Source organism: Xiphophorus couchianus, chromosome 23, assembly GCF_001444195.1.
Source record: "Xiphophorus couchianus chromosome 23, X_couchianus-1.0, whole genome shotgun sequence".
Lineage (NCBI taxonomy): Eukaryota > Metazoa > Chordata > Actinopteri > Cyprinodontiformes > Poeciliidae > Xiphophorus > Xiphophorus couchianus.
Window position 1 is genome coordinate 21,015,774 of NC_040250.1, and position 21,238 is coordinate 21,037,011.

The 21,238-nt window shown below is 40.2% G+C and overlaps 2 protein-coding genes across 4 annotated transcripts in view; both read right to left on the reverse strand.

Moving 5' to 3' along the window:
- Positions 1–16,078, reverse strand: part of n4bp3 (NEDD4 binding protein 3) — a 31,225-nt gene extending 15,147 nt beyond the window's left edge. Inside the window, exon 1 of one of the 3 annotated variants that reach the window (XM_028008679.1) lies at positions 15,893–16,078. The gene's annotated coding sequence lies outside the window, so the exon portion shown is untranslated. Of the gene's footprint in view, positions 1–6,536; positions 6,836–10,601; positions 10,669–15,892 lie in introns of those variants that run through there. The other 2 variants (XM_028008682.1, XM_028008680.1) reach the window with 2 other exon arrangements.
- Positions 16,079–17,221: 1,143 nt separating this feature from the next.
- On the reverse strand, positions 17,222–21,238 carry LOC114139058 (platelet-derived growth factor receptor-like protein). The gene is made up of 7 exons (XM_028008689.1): positions 20,931–21,238; positions 20,606–20,742; positions 20,373–20,512; positions 20,120–20,271; positions 19,427–19,720; positions 18,873–19,012; positions 17,222–17,635 (listed from the first exon to the last, which is right to left on the reverse strand). Exons 1-7 carry the CDS (start codon positions 21,013–21,015, stop codon positions 17,429–17,431), a joined length of 1,155 nt encoding a protein of 384 aa, XP_027864490.1. The 5' UTR covers positions 21,016–21,238; the 3' UTR covers positions 17,222–17,428.

Consider the following 21,238-nt stretch of genomic DNA (forward strand, 5'->3'; position numbering starts at 1 on the left):
TAAGCTGCACCAGAGGCCATATCAAGACGAATCTTCACTACATTTAAGTTAAAGAAGAACTCCGCTGCGTTACTATACATGTCAGGATGTAAGGAGTGGAAGTGTCTGTGGCTGCAGGGCATGGCAGCCCCAGACAAGAGCTGTTTGTAATTGTTAGCAGGTTATTTATTATGGAAAGGAGGGGATCAGGCAGACTTTGTTTCTCTTAGCAAATCCTGAGGCCACAGAAGAGAAACATGTTGAAATCGGGGTCATTACGTGCTGCTTCTCCTGACATTTATCACCGTGTATCAGTCAAGCGAGGCTGGATTCAAGTTAAACTTAAAGTAATTTGTCAAAGATTTTCTGTAAATTCTTGCCGACTGAGAGCAGACAGAACGTTCTGCGTTCCCTGAAAGGTCAACTTGAGAGGACAAGGCGCGCTCCAGTGTGACGTGGGTCATAATTCAGTGGCGGCTGGACACGATGGCGATACAGCTGAGGGGGCAGTGTTCAGCCTCACACTGTCTCTATTGATGACGACTGCTCCAGACTTTATGGAGGTTGAAGGTTATATTTAGCCAGAGCTGCAGATACAGGGTGCCTTTGAGTAGACAGACAAAGCAGAGACTTCACTCTGGAGGTTCTGACAATACTATGCAATTATAGCCACTTATTGCTCATTACCACCAGACTGTACGTTACGTTTCCGTGTCACAGGAATAAGGCTGAATCTCAGTTTACCAGAAAACAAGTTGTGGTCCGATTTTTCATGAGCAACAGTGTAAATGTCTGAATTTATTCAGCATTTTTCAAAGACAAGAACATTTTAAACAGCCTGTTAAAGAGACATGGACATTGGTCCAAAAGTCTGCTTTGTACCTCAGTTAAAAAAAACAACAAAAGTGAGTACAATAAAACAAATAAAATGAAAAACAAATGCCGTTAGCGTAACAATCAAGTCAAAAAAAGTGTAAGTATATTTTAAAATAACAATTGAATAAGCACTCTGCAGGTTGTGCATCAAACAAGTTGAAATCTTCTTATCAGCAAACCTAATTATTACTTGAGAGCAATCTTTCTGCATCAATTAAAGATTGTCATTCATTTCAAAACTCAGTTTAATGGCATTGAAGTCAATATAGCCAAAATTTGAAGATGTAAAAAAGTGTCTGCATTGTAGCCCTGTTAGAAAGCGAGTAGAAAGATAAACTTTCATTAAAAATAATCAGGATAAAAAGCCAAGGCAATCAGCCACCAGCTGGATTATTCTTGATAATCAAAATAAAACGTTTAGGTGTTGTCTGAACTTATGAGTAAAATATATTGAAGAAATAAGAAAGCCAAACAAATATAACCCCTGGAGAACAGTGAAGTTCCTCACTATTGAGAGAAAGTGATGATTTTTAAAATTTACAAAAGGGAGTATGTCTGATTTTTTTTTTCTTTACTTGTGTATGAATGCTGCCAGAGAAATGATCAAACTTGCTCTGCCTTACTTTTATAGATTTCATAGATATCACATTGCCTTACTCTTTAAACCAGCTGTCAAGCTTTCCAATGTCGTAGAGCAGCTGAGGTGGGTTTCCTCATCAGGGAAGTTGGAACTGTATATTTAGGCTTTTACAGCCGTGTTGACTGGACAGTATTGTATTTCTGCCCAGCATTCAATTACTGGTTCTGATTAGAGTAGCCAGAGGTTATCTGGAGCGGCTGGTTTCACTGCAGCTTCATGAAACCTCATTGATCTGGATCTGACTGATGTTACATAAGACAGCACCCAGGGGAGAGCGCATTCACAGGGCCTCCTCTTTAACCTAAAGCGATCACCAGGGTTTGTCTGGACATGTTCTTTTTAAATCATTAAAAACAATCCTGCTATATTGCCCCTTTAGAAATAAATCTGTGAAAACACTATATTTTATTTAGAAACCTCAAATTTGTCAAGTGCGACAGCTTAGTGGAACAATCCCAAACTTTGTATAGATTAATGCCGGTGCTGATCCCTCTGTCAGGACGCGAGTTCAGCGAGCGGGTTCGTTCGTGTGCATGTGTGAGATAAAAAGAGATTAGTACAAGCATATGGATATGGGCCCGACCTCTATGTTGTTTTCAGTGAAATCCCTTTGCCCTCTAGTTATTTCGCACACACGCACGGATATCAAGGTGAAAAATCTGCCTTTGTGATGTAAAATTCTGGGTTTTTGTTGTCTTGTGTAAGTCAAGGGTGATTTATTTAAGAAATAGCCTCAAATAGTTACTCATAATATATTGATGATTACTAATATTGATCAGAAGTAAAAATACATTCTAATGACATCTTCTTACATGTCATTTCCTTGCCTTACCCCATTAAATACATGCAAATCTTTCAACATTCAAATGAGTCCCACCTTTCCTACCGCAGCTCAGCCAGGATGAAGCTGCAGGCCTACAAGCAGTTCTGTTCAAACATTGCGTTGCTACACTATGCATTGCACAATGGCAGGAGGTATGATGTCGGGATTAGTAAAACCAGTTGTGAAGACAAAACAGACAGAAGATCAACATTGCAAAGTTGACTTTAAGGTTGAATGGGCTTTAGATGCTACTCTCTGCTACATTACCCCAGTTGATTGGTAATCCGTTCAATTAAGTTGTCAATCATTGTCATTAAGAGCTAATAAAGTTCAAGTGTAAATACCAGACATAAACCGCGCTTCTTATCATAGTTTGGGTGGTGGTGCATCTTATAGTCAGGTGCGGCTTGTATGTAGTTTTTTCCTCCTCGTGAGGCATTTTGTGACTGATGTGTTAAATATCAATTCATACTGACGGACATGAACCACGGATTAAGTATTGCCATTGGCAGCCATGAGGAAAGCTAATTGTAGGCCAAAAGCCAGAGCCAGAGGGACGACTCCACAGTTGGGTAAATAAAGTACGTGCTGTTGGTGTTCTGATGATCTGTGTCACGTTGTCAGGTTTACCTACAGTAGCTCGTCTAGATGGCTACATCGATCTGTTGATGCTTGTGAGTGGTGCAGTTATGTCTCCACACCCTGGTATTTGCCAAGGAGGTGAATATGAATTACTTTGCAGGCTGACCCTCTTGGTGTTGCAACTAAACCGCCGCCCTATCACCCTGGATTTACACTGCATGCGTCTCTCTTTTTTTCCTCTTCATGACTCAGTTTTCAACTGATGCAACTTATAGTCCAGGAAATACTGTAATTGGTTTTTAGTCTGCAACTCAGTTAAAGGGATAGTTTAAGATTTACAAAGTGTGGTTCTGTTGAAAGACTATGTTTACATCAGGTAGCTCTACTTGGTGTTGTAGTAAAACAAAGCGGTGTAGAAAGCAGAGATTTTAGATTAATGCTCTTAGTTGAATTTTATTCCGCTTTACTTCTCTATTATAGTTACCACTGATGGAAACAGTTCATATGTTTTGTGCTCAGTGTTTCATGCACTGAGTACTGCCCCCTAAAGCCATTTCCCATAAAAATAATCATTGGCTTCTCTGTAGATAATCATCCGATGCAAACATAGCAGTAGCTTAGAGATTCATCAAATAACGTTGACATAAACCACCACAGTTACTGAGACTGGAACTGTTTTAAGTCCGAATCTGGACTTCCATTCTGAACTACATCTTTAAGGTAGAAATAAAAGAGCTATGATGCCACTAACTCCTTATTTTGACCTTTGAACTAATTAAAAAAAAACACACACATATGTTTACTTAAACTGAGGAGGGTCTAACAGGTAGTGTGCAGGAGCTAAATCACCTACACAACTTTAATTTGTGGTCTTGTTTTCCAATAAAGCAGGATGCTTGCAGATTTCTAGATGGTTAAAATTATTAAAAATATAAGGGTGGATTTTTTATACTGTTTGGAAAATAATACAAACATAAATTGAAGTCACGAATGTACTAGTAGGATTTTATTAGGAAACTATGTAGTTGACAAAGACACATATATCAGATTCAGACTTGGTGTCTGTTGATCAGTAAAACAAGTAAAACAGTAAATAAAAGGCTGCAAGCTGATAACTAAGATCCTGTCCTGCACTATAAAAAGATACCTCCCACGTACAAAATATGTTTAACACCAATCCAAAAAAGGATTTCCACCACTGTGTGCGTTGTTTATTACAGAGCATTTGTGTCTAGAATCATGTTGGACCAAGACACTAACTTTTGGTTGTTTTGTGGGTTTTCTTTTTCCTTTCTTTGCAATAAATAAAAGCAACACCATGCTGAAAATTCTCCCTACGTAGCTTTACAGGAATTTGTGAGAAAAGCAAACAGCCAAATGTCATTCTGTGCACCTTGTTAGTAGGCGAAGCCTGCAAAGTGTTTGCCAGCTGCTGCTATCAGCAGAGCTGAACTTCAGCGAGAGCCATGTGAGGGAAACGCACATTCCTTGCATTTCTCACTGGGTAATTATTAATGTACCATCACACAACGCATGTCGACCTGACAAGTTCTGATAACGCTCAAAAGGAACGATTAGCTCTGCCGCAGGACCTGATGTGCGGCAAGAAAATTTTTTTGTCCATTTTCCAAAGCTCATTAGTTCCCATGAGAACCTCCTTGAGAACAATGTAATGACTGATCATTTAGCCTCATAATCACAGTGTTGGTCAAATCAGTGGTAAACTGAGCCAATAAAGACAAAGAGCACAAGAAAACCAGCATCTTATTAAATTCTTTACAGCCTGTAGGGGTTCATTTAAAGCACAGACCTCTTTGTTTCCTGGAGCGCTACATGTGAGACTCACCGCTCTGAGATTACACAGCTTCCCACATTGATCCAAAATGTTCAGGGAACAGATTTCCCTGAACATCTCCACTGACTGTCCATGCATCCATCCAAACACCGCCGATAAACCCACAATCAGCACAAACGGGACAGGGCTGAACATTGATTAGGATTCAGTAGCAGAGATTGAATGCATTGACCATGCACAGAATGCATTTAAAAAAAAAAAAGCTTTCCAGGTCACATGTAAATGAAAGAGCATACATCAGATGCTTTACTGATTACAAACTAGGCAGCTTTTGTTTGATCGTAACATAATAAGGAGGAAGCAATCAGGCAGCGCGTCAAACGGTAAATACAGACAATGACGCATGCTGCTGCCCTGTCAGAAGATCAGCACTTTTCTTCCGCCTCTAGTTTCAGTGTAAACACAGAGATTGTTTGTTGTTCCTCAGAAAATCAGCTTGTTCAGCCAGAAGAGTTTCAGTCAGGCTGCGTCGAGTTAACAAATCCAATAAAGGAAGGAGAAATTCCAGTAAAATGTTGCTGGCGGTTTGTCTTAAAGTCAGCTTAATACAATGATTGCTTGGAAGGAAAAAAAACAATTTAATAGTCCTCAGGGGGAAATCCAGGTCCAAAAATAGACCAGAAGGATAAACGTTAAATACACAAGGGAAAAACAACTAAGTGAAAAGAAAAGTGTGGACATCAGCTGGTGCTAAGCAAAATAAAAAATTACTAACAAATTCCCCCATAGCCTACTATCCCTGCAATGAGATGCCAGAGAAAGTGAGAGTAATATCTGACTGTATGAAGGGTTGAGTAAGGTAGTGCTGCCCCTCCTCCACCTGTTGCTGTACCCACTGCAAAACTGGTTGCAAAAGAGCTGCTACACTTTGAGCTCACTTAGAAGAAAAACAAACTCACCTGTAAGGAAACATTTCCAGACATAAACAACACAGACAGTCGCAGTGTGAAAATGAAAGGAGTGCCATCTATCACTCTTATTAACACAGCTTGAAAAGTAAGGTTGGGAAGATATGAGCGGCATGTTTATTACGCAGCCAACGAATGAATCAGCAAATAGTTTGTTTTATTCGTGTCAGCAGAATCGATAATAAATATTTCTACTAAGGCATATGCACATAAAGCAAAATAACAAAAAATAAGTATCATAGGTTACATTATTATGCATCTAATAATCATTATATCATGGTATGGTAAGATCGAATGTGGCTTTTTATTTTTACATTAAAGAACTTAAATCATGAAATGCATTTGGTGCATCAATAAAACAAAAAGTTTTCATGCCTTTAAACTCTTATTTTGTTCTTGTTTAGTAGAACAAATATTTGAGGAACTTGTTACAAAACAATCATAAAGCTCTAATGTAAAACATAAAGTAATTATATAACTATTTTTCTCTACATTGGAAGAAAGTTGGGTAGCTAAGGCTGCTGCTCAGAAACAAAACAGATAAGAAGTTCAGCTGTGATCAGAATATGCATTCCTCTAGTGGAGTAATTACAAGACAGGCTGCTTTCCTCCTTTCTCTGCAGTTCAAGCTGCTCTTTGAAAAGAGCTTCAAATCACATTAGGTTCAGAGTATATATATATATATATATATATATATATATATATATATATATATATATATATATATATATATATATATATATCCAATTCACATGTTGATGTGTCAGACTTTCCCTCAAAAAGCACATAGATGAGAATCAGATTGCAATCCCAACAGCTGCTGCGGTAACGCTTCACACCATCTGAGGATGTCTAGAAAGAATAAGTTTCTACCTGTGTTTGTCCGCCGGAGATTTCACCTCTCCTCCTCTGATCTCATCCTCCTTGAAGTTCTCGGTACTTCTGACTCACCCTCGCGCTAACGATGATCAAACCACAAGGCTTCCTGTTTCTCGGTGCTTCACGGCGAATGGGAGGCGCGCAGATGAAGAGGAAACTCCCTAAACAACTGACCTGTAGGATGACTTTGCACTGATTTGAAAGTTGATGCAAGTTTCAGCAAGAGGACAGTTTCAGTGGAGATTGTGGCTAAAAAGGAGAAAACATTTCCTTGTCATAGTTTTAACTCATCCGGGATGGTTTTGCACCTTTTGCTCATCTTTCTGTGTACTCTAAGCTCTCTTCATTTGCCAGTGTCGCTCGACTTGTTCCTCCAGTTCAAAACACACAAAGCCCCGCATGTGAGCCAGCATTGAAGCATTCAGTTCAGACCCTACAATGAAGCACAGAGAGCCAGTTTCAGGGGACAAATAAATACAACAGCAGCAGCACAGCGTTTGCTCACAAGTGAGAGCACAATAACCAGGGGATTAGTCTGGGGTTAAAATGCAGACGGTGGAAAAGCAGAAAAGAAAGATGAGGGAAGGAAAAACAAGCAAGAGCAAAGGAGGAAGAAGTAGAAAACAAAGACAAGTGGGGGCTGAGAGAAAGTTTCTCTTTTCGCGGCTGGGTAACTGGACGGGTTCTGCACCGTATCCAATTACATAATTCAAACAGGAGACGCTAGCATCTGAGGAGGGAGAAGAGAGACGACATTGTTCTCTGCTGCGCAACCAGAAGAGAGCGACTTTCTCCCGCCGTCACCACGTGACGGCCCGGCCGCTGAGCAGAGGGACGTCAAGGACTCCTTAAGGCTGGCACCGATGGGAGGCCACACAAAAATCCCAGCTAATAAAAAACCTTGCCACTCACAGGTGCACTACATGGAGACTGGCAAGCTATTAAAGACATTCCAGAGAAAGAATGTAGCACTGCCCTTTGGTCTCTGCGTTGGAGTTGGATGAAAATAAGCTAAACATAAAAAATAAAAAGAGGGGATAACCCCATCAAAGCTACATGGCGTAGTTTAACGCTAGAGCAGGTGCCACTGTTCCCTTGTTATTATGTCTGGGCCCCTCGAGCATATCCAGTCTCAGGTTCCACAGAAATGTACTCCGAGAGTCTCTGGGCTTGTTTTTCGAAAACAGCTTCAATAGCTTTCCCAGAGGAAACGGGTAATGGGTAAGTGGCGGTAGTTTGTGAAAAATGCCGATATAACAGGAGATAGATATAAACCTGGGTCCAATTAAAGCTACTGAACCTGTTGTACTGGCCAACTAGGCGGGACGGCCGTTCGAGCTAGACTCATTTCCTCTGCTTAAGCTTCTCTGGACAATAACATTACAAGAAACAACGATGACACACATGCTGGCAGCCTGGTGAAACACCCTGGTCCTGTGTTCGGCAGCCACCTGATCTCAGCTCATGTGCCAGCTCGGATTTCTTGAGGAAAAGTGTTACAAGGCATTTTGCAATCATGTTGCAAGGATTTACAATGAACAAACCCAAAATATTTGACTGGAATTTCATTCACATGATGAACCAATGTAGTGTATTATTTTGAAGCTCAGTGAAACTGGGTGGATGTCATTTCAGGACAGAAGTGCTCTAATTCTGCCGAAGCTGCTCAGTTGGATTCATGTCTGGAGATTGACTGGGTCATATTAACATATGACTGAGCTTTGATGTAAGCCATTCTTCTGAGCCATTCATCTTTTGACCTCTAGAGATGAGAGTCACAACTAAAACATGTAGGACACTGGCAACTGAGGATCTGGGTTGGGGATGGACCATTGTCCTACATTTAGCGAAGAGGCTATGTGGGTCAAGCTCCTTCAAATTTCATGTCATGCCACAGGTTTAGGTCTAAAGAAAGTCATTGTATATCTGGCTGTATGTTTAGGATCGTTATCATGCTGTAAGGTGAACCTGTGCCTCAGTCTCGCATCCATTTCTGTCTCTAACAACATCGGTCTGTATTTGGGTCCATCAAAGCCCCATTAGTTTTGTCTAGTTGACTCTGATAGTAGAGAAAAGCATCTCCACAGCATGATGCAGCCACCATTATGTTACGCCATAAGGATGACGATGTTGGCAGCGTCGTGGCTAGTGTTGTCTTTATGGCCATGCAACATTTTGCATCCAAGTTCAACTTCTGGCCTCAATAGAAAACCTTCTTCAACAAATTAACTTTACTCCTATATGGTATGTGGCAAACTACAACATGGACACCAAATTCTTTTTTTCTCACCAACCATACGGTAACTTCTCCACAACTTTCTCCTTGGCATTTCTGCTGTCTGCATTATGCTGTTTGTTCACTGATGTTTTCAAACAGACCTCCAAAGCCTTCAGAGTACAGCGGGATTTATAGAGAGATTACTTTAAACACAGGTGTTACATTTTTATCAAAACTGAACCTTTTTGCAGAGCAGTGCGGAAGCATTCCCGTTTCTATCTCTGTGTCTGCATGTCTTTTTCTTTTAATGACAAAAGAAGCTGGTAGTAAATTTTTAACCACTGTTTTCAGTTTTCCACCTGTGTGACCTCAAAGAGGCATTTGCAGGTCACATTCATTGACCCTAACCTTTAAAATCGCCATATAAGTTTCATGGAAAAGCACAGGATGTGACGGCAAACCGAAACACTGCTGGAGAAAGCAGAGTCGATATAAATACAACAGTGCCCACTCACAGAGGAGGGCGTTGACTTCTGGCCTTTTGTTCTGCAACACTACGACTCGTCCGACTAAATAAAAGAGACAAGGGCCGGATGCACCGTGTGCACACGTACACAGAGGGTAACCGCTGCTGCCAATGTCTATAAAAAACCGGTGAGTGCAGGCGGTCCTTGCAGCAAGATAAGCCCGATCAATAAAACGCGAGGAAAGGATAAGGATGAGATCAGGTGAATACAACACAGTTGAATTACTCACATTTGTTACCAAAACAAAAAATTCCCAGGACGAGAAAATGACACATTGAGCAGCACACAAAAGCTTTTTGTGGGGGCTGCCTGACTTGGTAATGTTCACAGATGTAGGATGACGCTCACCAAGACTCATAGACATTAAGATCTTTCTCTGTAAATGTTCCTTCTGTCTTATACGGCTGAAGAACTGAGCATTTTTGCAAACAGCTCAAGTGACAATACAGTCACTGCTACAGATACATCCGATATGAAATACAGTGTGTGCCATGTCTTGTCAGACATGCTGATTGACAGAAACGAGTGTGTGGGCCACTGAGCCACCTCCTCTGCATGTACACATCCACCCATGCTCTCTCACACTCGCTCTTAAATCTGTTACACATCATGGATCTGATCTGAGGTTCGGACCTTTACATTTGCCATGCTGCGAAAACTCTGAGAGAGAAACTGGCAGAAAACGTTGGCTGACTTTGGAGTCAATGAACAAATATAACGCCGTGATTAAGTCGCAATGCACTTTTCTTAAATGCAGACAAATCCAGAAGTATCTTTAAGTGCAGAGAAAGAACTTGGTTCACTTTACCAGTTTACCAAAGGAAAATTCAACAGATATCGCCCAGACACTGTAGCTGCTGGAAACACTGGTATGTTTAAGTAAACATGCATGGTATATACTGTTACATCTCCTTTACAGTACAGTAATTTATACAGAATTACGCATAAACAACCAAGCAATTTTTCCATGAAAAACTGATTTATTTGTTTTTCTTTAGAAAAAACAGTGGGTTATAAAAGTTGCAAGTAGACTACTAAGTGGACTGTTATCATTTTAGGCAACATTCGGTCCTTTTGTTTGTTTCTTGCTTCCTCACATCCGGATACATCGAAGTACATCAGTCTAGAGGTGCCGAGTGATTTTACAGTAACCTGATCAGTGCGAGGCAAAGTTTGGCTTCCCGATTCTGTTCAAGATTTTTAGCTTGGACTCAAAATCATTGCTAACTTTTAAACACTTTTGTACCAATTAAGTTGTAAGCTGAAATAAAACCTCTTGCAACATCTGTGTAGTTAAAATTGCTTTATTCTTACCTTTTAATTGGCCTGCAGAAGCATAGATGTTGACGCAGTGTTGATGACAACCTTTAGAAGGAGGAAACAATGCCACCTGTTGATAATGATTAACTTGGGTGTGTTCATTGTTTGGAAATAACCTAGTTCGGGGTTGGAAGTTCACTGTGTGTCGAAAACTGAAGGCACATAGGTGATAGTCCAAACAAAAAGTAGGGCATTAATGTGACAGGTATAGGAAATCGTGCTTGATATAAAAACCATTTTGAATTAAAAATAAAGAAAATTACACCTTTATTTGTATTTAGCCTCCTTTATTCTGATATCCCTAAATAAAATACAGTGCAATGAGTTGCCTTATTAGTAGTGTCTACCTGTGTGTAATTGAATCTTTGAATGTCGCCTTTAACACCATCCCCACTGTAAAACATGGCAGTGGCAGAATCATACTGTGGGTATGCTTTTCTTCAGCAGTGACAGGAAAACTGGTCGGAGTTTATGAAACTTAAATTTAAGCTACTAATACTGGTAGCCTGTGGTATAATAGAATGGTTTAAATCAAAGCATATTTATGTATTAAAATGGCCCAGTCAAAGTCCAGACCCCTGATCCAATTGAGAACCTGAAGACAAATTAATATTTATATAAGTTCTGAATCCTTTCCGACACATCTTTAGCCACTTTCTAAAGAAGAACAGGCATGAGATGCACCCAGAAAGATGAAATCATGTGAAAGCTAGTTCTTCAAAGTACTAATTCATAGAGGATAAACACAAATGCCTAATTATCTTTGTAATAAATACTTTAAAGCCACACATCTTTCTCATTCCACTTCATATATATGTAGCATATCTGTTCGTCTATCACATAAAATTGTAATAAACACTTGTGGTTTAGAATTCGATGAAAAGCTCAAGAGCGATAAAAGGTTTTGCAGGACAACGTCTTGTTTACTTGGGCTACCTCAAGATATTTTCTCTTGTTGATGGTGTTAACAGATCAATACACAATGTTTCCCTTTACACTGAGAGTGTGGAGCTGTGAAATCTAAGCAGCCTCATTAACAGCTGCACATCCGGCCTGGCTGCAGTCAGAGAGCGGATCAGCCTGGTCACAGGATGAGAAAAGGCAAAGAGTTTAAGTGTAAGAGCATGGCACCCTCTCCTTGGAGCAACCAGACGTGGAATTAACCACATTATAAGAGAACGGAGAGAGAATATGGGAGAAGGTTGAGCTAATGATTTGAAGTATAGAGGGAAATTAGATAAAAGTGAAGCAAGACAGACTTCAGGAGACAAAAAGCAATCAGCTAATGCTTTTCCGTGTTCGTGATTGGATGGTTGAACTGAAGGGAAATGTCTGTCAAGGAGCACAGCGTTGTCACACATGTGCTCTAGCCCACTGCACCATCTGTCAGATTGTGCATGCATGACCAACCTGCAACAGAAGACAGTAGATTGAGAATTTAACATGTCAGTGTTGGATTTATTTGCCTTCCACTGAGCCCAACATTTAGGAGCATCTGCAGAATGTGCAGTAAACAAAATGTGCAGCAGCATGAAAGTGGGCTTCACTCAAACATCACAGAGCTTGACAGAGCAGAATTTGTGTGCTTTAATCTTTGGGATAGGCAACACTAAGCAAATGGTCAGCAGACAGCTGACGGTCAGCAGAATTAGTGTTTCATCAGCTGCCAAGGTTTTAAGAACACACATCCACATGCACTCACCGAGGAGAGAGTCAACCCCCAAAGGGCTCAAACAGCTGATTGAAGATATCACATCAGCTGTCAGGCTGACTCCACCGAGAGACGGAGACAAACTGGGCCAACACCACGTTATCAAATAACATTACCTAGCACATATTCAAGTTACAGATCCTGTGAGGTTGCAATTAAAAAGCACATAGTTGTTGGTAACAATGTCACGTTTTGTTGTGAATTGACGGTATCTCAAAGAAAAGGTGTCAACTTTCTCTACAAGATGGACGGTTTGGTTTAAGAGCCTTGAGACATTTCCTTTGAACTGATAATATATCAATACAATAAGCATAACCCAAAACAGCACATCCATTTTTACAAGCTCTAAGAGAACAGAGAAGTATAGGGATTATTTTCCCAATTCGAATACATTTTGAAGCCTACAGACTTTAGGCTGTTAAATTTGATTATTTTATTTTCTCCTGAAGGTATGTTTTGCTGATGATCCCATCAGTTGCTGCTTGTTTGTAGGGCATGTTGACCTCAGGGCTATCCTCTTCAGAAAATGAAAAGTGTGTTCCCTTCAAATTTACAACTGGAACGGCATTTATTTTTTCTTCTTAATCCAGAATCAATCAAAATACCAGAGATACAGATATACGGAGAGACAGACAGGACAAAACCATTATTCTACCACCACCATGTTTGATAGATGATCTCTTTTGAATTTTCACTTATTCAAATAATCTTGAATAAGATATATTTTCAAACTAAATATATATTGCTGTTCTTTAACAGCAATATATTGGTGGATTTTAGTTTTATAAAAAACTGATTGAGACAACTACTTGCTCTAAGATTGATTGGGATGCTGACAGGATGTTTCATATCCCTCCAAATGTTTTGGTACAGCTAAACTCAACTTAATGTTTGTTCTTATCACAAGCACACCGATAATTGCTGTCATCTCTTCGAAGGATTTTGCTATCTTACTGTTGGGTCTGTTTTGTTTCTCTGTCAAATGTCAGTCTATTTCTCCTGCTTCAGCTTGTCCTGGACTGCATCCACAGTTTCAAGCTTAAAAATTACAAACTTAACATTCCAGAACAACTTTGGACTTCTTATCTCTCACTGTACTTTCTTCAACAAATAACACCATATTGCATGGCAGCGCCTTGTTCTACAGAACTAACTTGACAAACCAGATGGTTTATTCCAAAAGTAATCTGGGAAGTGGACAGAGTCTCTGTCTATTAAAGTCACAATTAAACTTCTACTAAACCAATCATTCAGGATGAAACAGGTATATTCAATAAACGGCCAACACAGCAGATTTTTGCCCCCAAAATGAGATGCAAGCAGATTTATGGCATTGGTGCACAGAACTGATTTATACTTGATATTAATCAGGCTGACATTTGTTTCAAATTAGCTTAAAAGTAAATAACCTCATTCAATCCTATCCTTTGGCTTGGAAAAGTATTGCCTGAAACTGCTTCACAACTTGTCACATTACAACTAGAAACTTCTACGTCATTTATTTTGGTTTTAATCTGATAAACCACCACAAAGTCGTAAAAATAAAGTTGAGTGCGAAGAAAATGATACATGACTTTACGTTTTCTACTAATAACAACCTGAAATGTGTCGAGTGCCTGCCGTACTCTGATTTCACTAAATAAAATCCGTCCATCTGTCCTCAGAGTTAGGGGAACTGACTTTCATAAAAGTACAAATAAATGCAGTACAAGACGTCGCTCTGCTTCAGCACACCTGGCTCCAATATTAGCTCATTAGCAGAGCTCTGTAAAGCTTGACTGCAGGCTACTGAGACAATTTAGCCCTTTAAATAAAGTGTGTAGGACAAGCGACAGATCTAGACGTTGCAAAAACTGGCCCTGGAGGACTGCAGATTGAGACCGCTGATCTAGAAGGCAAAGAAGCGGCAAGGTGGTCAAGAAACAAAATTTTTTTTGTTTGTTTATTGTTGTGTATATCAGCACTTCACAAGTCTTGGCATTATTCAAAAATGCCAAGCACTTTTGAATAAAGTTTTTTGTTTTACCTCTGTTCACAATGTGATGGTTTCATGTTGTTGTAAACCAGCCTTAAGAGTCTTGAAAGACGCTAATAAATAAAATGTATCCTTATTATTTGAAGTCTTAAAAGTTTGCCACAAGTCATGTTGGGACCACAACAAACATGTTTAAGAGCACACTCTGGTTAGACTGCCTCAAAATTGGACGTTTTTGCCCTACATGCAAAAAGCACGTCCCACAATGGCAAACTGATGGCGGCAGCATCATGCTGTGGCAAGAGACAGGGAAGGTTGTCAAGAGTGTAAGATGGAAAAAGTCAAACAGACAACCAAGTGAGAATCTATGACAAGACAGCAAATTTGCTGATCTCCATCCAGCCTGCCTGACCGAGCTTGAGCTACACTGATGTTTGTGGTTGAAGTGTTACCAAATGTGAAAAAAAAAAAAAAAAGTTTAAGGGGTATGACTGCATTTGCTTGGCATTGTCAAATATAAGAACTGGCTCACATTTTAAGTGCAAAGTCTATTTAAACAAGCAAGTGTGGGTTCAACATGCTAAGTTGTTAGAGGTGTTAGAAGAAGAGGTGTTATGTGGAGAGAGATGCAGAGATGAAAGTGCCCAAGATAAACATCAGGGGCGGATAGATGTCAAAATTCCCCAAATTCAAAGAAGTTCCAAGTAACTCTATAAAATCAGAAAGAATATCTTTCCAAACAGTAAGAGTCAATTTGATTTGCTTGGCAACAAACGTGTAGATAGTTACTTAAAACCTTTGCCCAAGAAATAGAGGCGCTCCAATCTCACCTCAAATCCATGCGTGATGTGAGGTGGATGTGATGGAAAAGGTGCATTTCTGTGGCGTGACTTAAACTCAAAGCAATATTTAAGCTGTCTACATGATTGCAGTGCAGTAATAAGCACTCACTCACAGCTCGGAGTCAGGAGTATCATCTGACAATCAGCACCTCTGAGCTTCTCCATTCCTAAATTAGGGGAATGGCTGCAGCACGGACTCCAGCAAGTGGTTGCAGACCCATTGTCTCTCTATTGTCAGGTCCACTCTGACACTTACGTCAGCAGACGCCCTTATCCACCGCGCTCAAAGGAGTCTTCTTGTAACGCTCCATGAGTCCTCAGGTCAGAGGTCACCTGTGGCCTCTGGTCTCCAGGACGACAGCCTGGCAGTCCCCTGGACCCTCACCACCCTCTTCCCTCACACAAATACTAAGAAGCAGCTCTTGTCCCCAAAAACTCTCCTGTGCATTTAAAGGAGTGTAAGTTTCAGCCCAAACATTTACAGCCAAACTCCTTTCAGGCGGAGAGCAGGAGGCCACCAGAGCTGCAGAGCGACCCGGGCTGAAAGCCAAATCTAAATGTTTCATATCTTTCAAAGGTAAACATGTTGGCCACACTTGCTTCATTGTAAAATAACCTGCCCCCCTGACAGCATCACTGTGATTCTGGTTAAAGTCCTGTGCTCCGGTTTGCATAAAGTTACCCAGACCTCCAACACCAAGCACCAACACCCCCTCTGCTGCAGGACTGCATGTGGACGGAGATCAGAAAAACTCACCATGCTCTCTGTGCAGGACATCTCATTGATCAACACTGGCACTCTGCTGCAGTTTTCTATGCTCGCTGCGTGGATTAAATGAAATCAAAACAAACGCAGTCGACGGGGCTGCGAAGGATTTTTTTTTTTTTTTCCCTTGGACTTCAGGGCCGAACAGCGGACGGCGACCAGCCTGTGAGCCGAGAGAGAGAGTAGCAGACTGGGACTGCTGCTTCTCTTCCCTCCCGGACGTTTGAAAAGAGAGAGAGGGAGAGAGTCAGTCTGATCTGCCCCCCCCCGTTGATTGCACAGACACGCTTACAGATAAGAGGAAATACAGCGACATCTACCGACCGGGTGAGAAAGTGCGCCAATATAGCCTTTACAGCCTGCATTTTCACCGTCTTAATAACAATTTTAATGTAGAACAACTTATTTAATTAACGCAAAATCAGTTGTTAAATTGTAATAGATTAAATGAAGATTATTCCGTTATTCTTTTAAAAGATGATTAAAATATGTCTGCTGACCAGGAGTGAAACCTGAATTGTTACTTGTTGATTTACTTACAATCAGTTACAGTGTGGATAAAACATTTTCCTTGTACAGGTAGCAGAAATTGATGTTATCTATAAAATATGACTCTGTGAACACAACTTTTTAAACTACATTTGCCAAATTGTCTTGTATAAATCCTCTTTGGGCCCCTAATCCTGCAGATGATCCTAAGCAGTTGAAGAAAATCACATATTTACTAGGTCAGCCCTCATTTCTAAAACAAAATCAACTTTGAAATCACATTCTGTGGTTCCAGTCAAATATTTTTATGTAGAGAAGCTTGGTTTCATCTTATTTTCTATTTATAAATCATATAGAGAACATTAATAAGCAACCTGTTATGGGTGTAAATGTTAAATTTAATTTTTTTTTATATATATTAATTGAGACTGGACATGTTCCAAAAGCAAAAAAAGAACATTTTAAACATTTTAACATTTTAAAAACTGAAGTTTAGAAGTGTATATTTGTTAGTAATATGTTGATAAAGTATTATATCTCATCATATCTTATTTATTTGGATTTGTGTTTCTGCATGAAGTCGCATCTTAATGCAACAAATATCAATATTCCATGTACAACAAAGTTATGTGCATATGGAGAACTTGGATAGAACAGAGTAAGTTATAACAGCTGTAAAACGTTTAAAAAATAATAACTTGTTTTGCACACATATCCTGACATGAGTCACAAGAGGACAAGGATTTCGTTAGGCTTTTTTCTGTTCAACTTTTTGATCATTTTTATACATAAGAAAGAAGTTAGGAAATGGACACACATTTCTTTTGGTGCAAAAAGTTTTATTATCCGACCTCGAGCATTTGATATTCATCTTGCATTTATGTTGCATCACGATTTCATCACTCACAGCCTCCAAAGGTCCTCATTGCGGTTTATGTTTCTCTGTTTCTGACTAATTCACTTCTCATTCTCTGACAGGGTAAGAAACTGCTCTGATCTACAGTCTGTGTCCCCTCAGTGATGCCGTCCAGCTGGGGATCACACCGACAGTTTCCTAGTTTTGGGGACAACTTTAACAGTGGTGGACACCGATTTGACTCCCTGAAGGTTCTGGGCAGTGCAGGTGTACGTCCCCTGGTCCACATCCCTCACCTCATCCACCTGGAGAATGGACTGAAACTGCTGCCGAGATGCTTCTCCGCTGACCGGGATCGTCGTCTCCTCTGTGTAAAGAGGCCTCCCGATCTGCATCCAGGGTGAAAAAAAAAAAAAACTCCATTCAGCAAAAACTGTGAACAAAGATCCAAACTTAGTTACATATGCTTAATGGGTCAAATCATGGTGTAATTAATATCAAATGCACCGATAGATGAGTTGTTAGGGTGATCAAGCTCATACCTAAAAGTCTTTTCTGTATCTCAGCTTAGTAAGTAAAATGCAAAGATACAGAACAAAGAGACCTTAGATCCATGTGATCAGTCATAAATTACCATGTTGTTTGCTGTGGAGATTCTTGTCCCACTGGTGACTGATATTGATCACACTTTGTTACCTAAAGTGTCGATCTCAGATATTTCAATCACACTTTTCATGACCTTATACTTATGACAGTGTTCTTGGAGAAAATAGTAAATACCCAGATTCTCTTAGATAGAAAATAACTTTACACAGGAATTGCATCAATATGCTTCACCATAGCCATGACAAAGGATTCAGGATAATGCATATCAGACGGACAGTTAATCAATAATAAAATCTTTCTACCATTCTTCTATTTCCATCTGCCCTTGACCTGTTTTGACAGAAATGCTCTTTTCGCCTCCTTTTCTTTCACATTGTCTTGGTCTCATTGTGCAAGCAGATTCACTCATACCAGCCTGCTGTCAGTGCAAGCTCTGCACTGGTGGCAACATAAAACTGTAGCATGCTCCTCTGGATATTATGGCCCTTGGATGTTATAAAAACTTCTCTGCTACTGAATACACAAACTGTTTTGTTCTTTCAGTTGTAATCTTATTATTACAAATTTACTTATGTGTGATTTTATTTGGATGTAAAATTAGAGCGATAGCATACATTTTTTTTGGAAGTAAACAATGCTATTTTTTTGGAAGTAAACAATGCTAATCTTTGAAAAAAAATGATTTCAGTCAGGATATCTGCTCTCCCTTTACACCAATAATTAAATTCATGATATCTGATGGACTCTTTCATCGTTTCACTTTTGCTTATAATATGTTCTACCAATAAATTCAAGCATAAAAGTTGTATTTTTTTTAAGTAAGCTTTTAAGCCCATGCAGCCATTCACAGTAAATTGTGGCTTTGATTAATTTGCATAGTAATCTAAAAAATATACAGTTACCACAAAAAGCGGCATCATTTGTAAAAAAGTAACATTTCCATATCTGGCCATTTTTTTTCTGCCACACTACCATGCATATCGTAAGTCGGTGTAAAGTCTTTAGAGCAGCTCTCCTGACCTGCTGTCCTGGGTATTCCCAGTTGAACTCTATGAAAATGTCTCGTTCTCCCACTGCACTGCAGGCCACACGCAGGTTGACCCCCACAGCCACTGAGCTTGATGATGCCTGGATCACCGGAGCAGGAGGAGCCATGGGGTCTAATGGTACGGATAGAAAATGTACCATTAGTACACTCAAAAAAAGACAAAGCAGGCTTTTCAGTAAGATATAGGAGCTTGTTTTAAGTCAATAATTCCTTAATGTTAATGGAAAAAAATACTAGTTCCTACTACTAAATGTATTTTCTGACAGTTTCAGGCTATGGTGTTTGGATGTGCTATGATCTAAAAGAGGTAAACGTCGATTAAGACAAATAAAATTAGACAATCTGATCCTGAATGGTGTACTGTTGTAGAAATCCTGACCTCTATGCCGGTTTGCTTTGTTTAAAGTTGTTGAACAGACAGAAAATGAGCTGAGTTTTAATCGGTTTGGAGTATCCGATCAGTTTTATACAGCAATCGAATATTCAATCAAACACCTGTGGACATAAACTCATCAACAGTGCTCACAGTTGACATAGATGAGGATATACTTGGTGGAGCTCTGCCTCAGGTTTCCCAGAGCAGCCACACAGTGCAACACTCCGGCGTGATGCGGCCGTGGCCGATGGATGGTGAAGCCCTTCCTGCTGTTGAAGGAGATCTCCGTCCCGTCCACTGACACTTCCCCCGGTGGGAACTCACGGTGCAGAGTGACTTTCGCCTCAGGCGACGTCACCTGGCAGGGGAGGACTGTCGGCCAGTTGCTTCTCAGCTGGATCATTTCATAGTGGCTAGATGATGGGATGAATAATTCCCGTGGGTCTGGTTTGAACGACGAGAGAGGTTGATTATAAGACTAGTTAGGTTCGGCTGACGACTCTTGATTGGTCAATATCCTGAACCTCTTTTTACCTTGTCGTCACAGTTCCAGCTGTATATTTTACAATTTTACTCTCACTGTTTGGCAGGTTATGCTAAGTTGCTCTTTCCTTCTTAGAAATTTCCTCCACATATGAAGAGCAAGACAAATTTACCTTACATGTATACCATCCTGTCATATATGTTCTATTTTCTGTTGAATAAATATATTCAAAGTAAAGGTTGAATGTTTCAGTAACAGTTCCTTGTGGGATTATGGTATTGCAATAAATTTATTTTTAGGATTCTACACATATTTACCAGGGTGAAAAATGTACAAAAGAAAATGTTTTTCTACTGTACCTGGAAAGAAGATGAAGACTTTGATAGCTTTGTTGTACTCCCTCCTGCAGTCTTTGTCTTCACAATACATGGGGAAACAGGTATACTCCCCTGTGTCTGCAACAGTTGTGTTGACTAATGTCAGGAGGCTAAAGCGTTCTTGTTGGACAATCCTGCAGATTGAAAAGAAGCACATAAAGAACAAACAGATTTGCGCACATCGCATTTCCTGTCTTCGTCATGCACAATACAGATTTATGAACATGTGTCTTACACAAGCCGTCCTTCATCCTCCTCCACATAAAGGGGGATGCTCCACTGCACAGGTTTGCCCCTGCACCTCAGGCTCAGTGTGTCTCCTGTCTGCACGCTCAGGGTCTCTCCCACTTTCTTAAAAACACCTCTGCCAAGAACCTTAATGCAGAGAGTACATAATTTTTTAAAATATGACAATTTTGACAGCATAAGAAAGATGCACACCTCCCTCTGTAAGATGCTGTTTCCTACTTGTGTGAGTGATGTCTTGGTCTGAGCTGCAGCTGTAAGTTTGGTCTTTGCTTTAACCATCTCAGCTCTTTGCCTTTTATTTGTTGCTTTCTTTGGTGTGGACGTTCTTCCACGAGTCGTTTTCTCTTCTTTGGCATCTTTTTTTACCAGTGCAAAACCCAGAGTGCAGGCAAAATAACAGTTAGCACAGGGGAGACTGCTTGATGTGAACATGTCGTTAAATCATTTGCCACCTTTTTGAAGTAGGCCAACAGAAATGCTGCATCCTTGGCATTTCCAGAAGCGCATGTACAGAAGTGCAAAGTGAAGGAATGAATTCACTTACCCGACTCAAAGACTATAGCGCAAACAAGGAGAGCACTCAGCACCAGCCTCCACTTCGACTCAGATAACTTCAGCAAACTCATCATTGATCTGCTGACGTCCAAAGTGGTGTGTAAACTCTTAGTTCGGGTAGTTCAGAAAGAAAGAGAAAGCTCTGCATAAACAAGAAGAAGACTTGTAGAAAAGGCGAGAGTGGACGCGCAAAATCACACATTCCTTTAACTGAGGGCAGATCAGTAGTACCACAAATTCCTCTGGAGTCCCTGGACCAATAAGGGCCCAGAGCCTGTTTGTTTAGCTGCAGGACTG

Excerpts from the sequence above, each read along its gene's own strand:
- LOC114139058 (XM_028008689.1), bottom strand. The coding sequence starts at position 21,015 with ATGATGAGTTTGCTGAAGTTATCTGAGTCGAAGTGGAGGCTGGTGCTG. Across the intron at positions 20,272-20,372 it reads GAGGATGAAGGACGGCTTGT|GATTGTCCAACAAGAACGCT; the intron begins GTAAGACACATG and ends TTCAATCTGCAG. Across the intron at positions 19,013-19,426 it reads TATCCTCATCTATGTCAACT|ACCCCATGGCTCCTCCTGCT; the intron begins GTGAGCACTGTT and ends CCGTACCATTAG.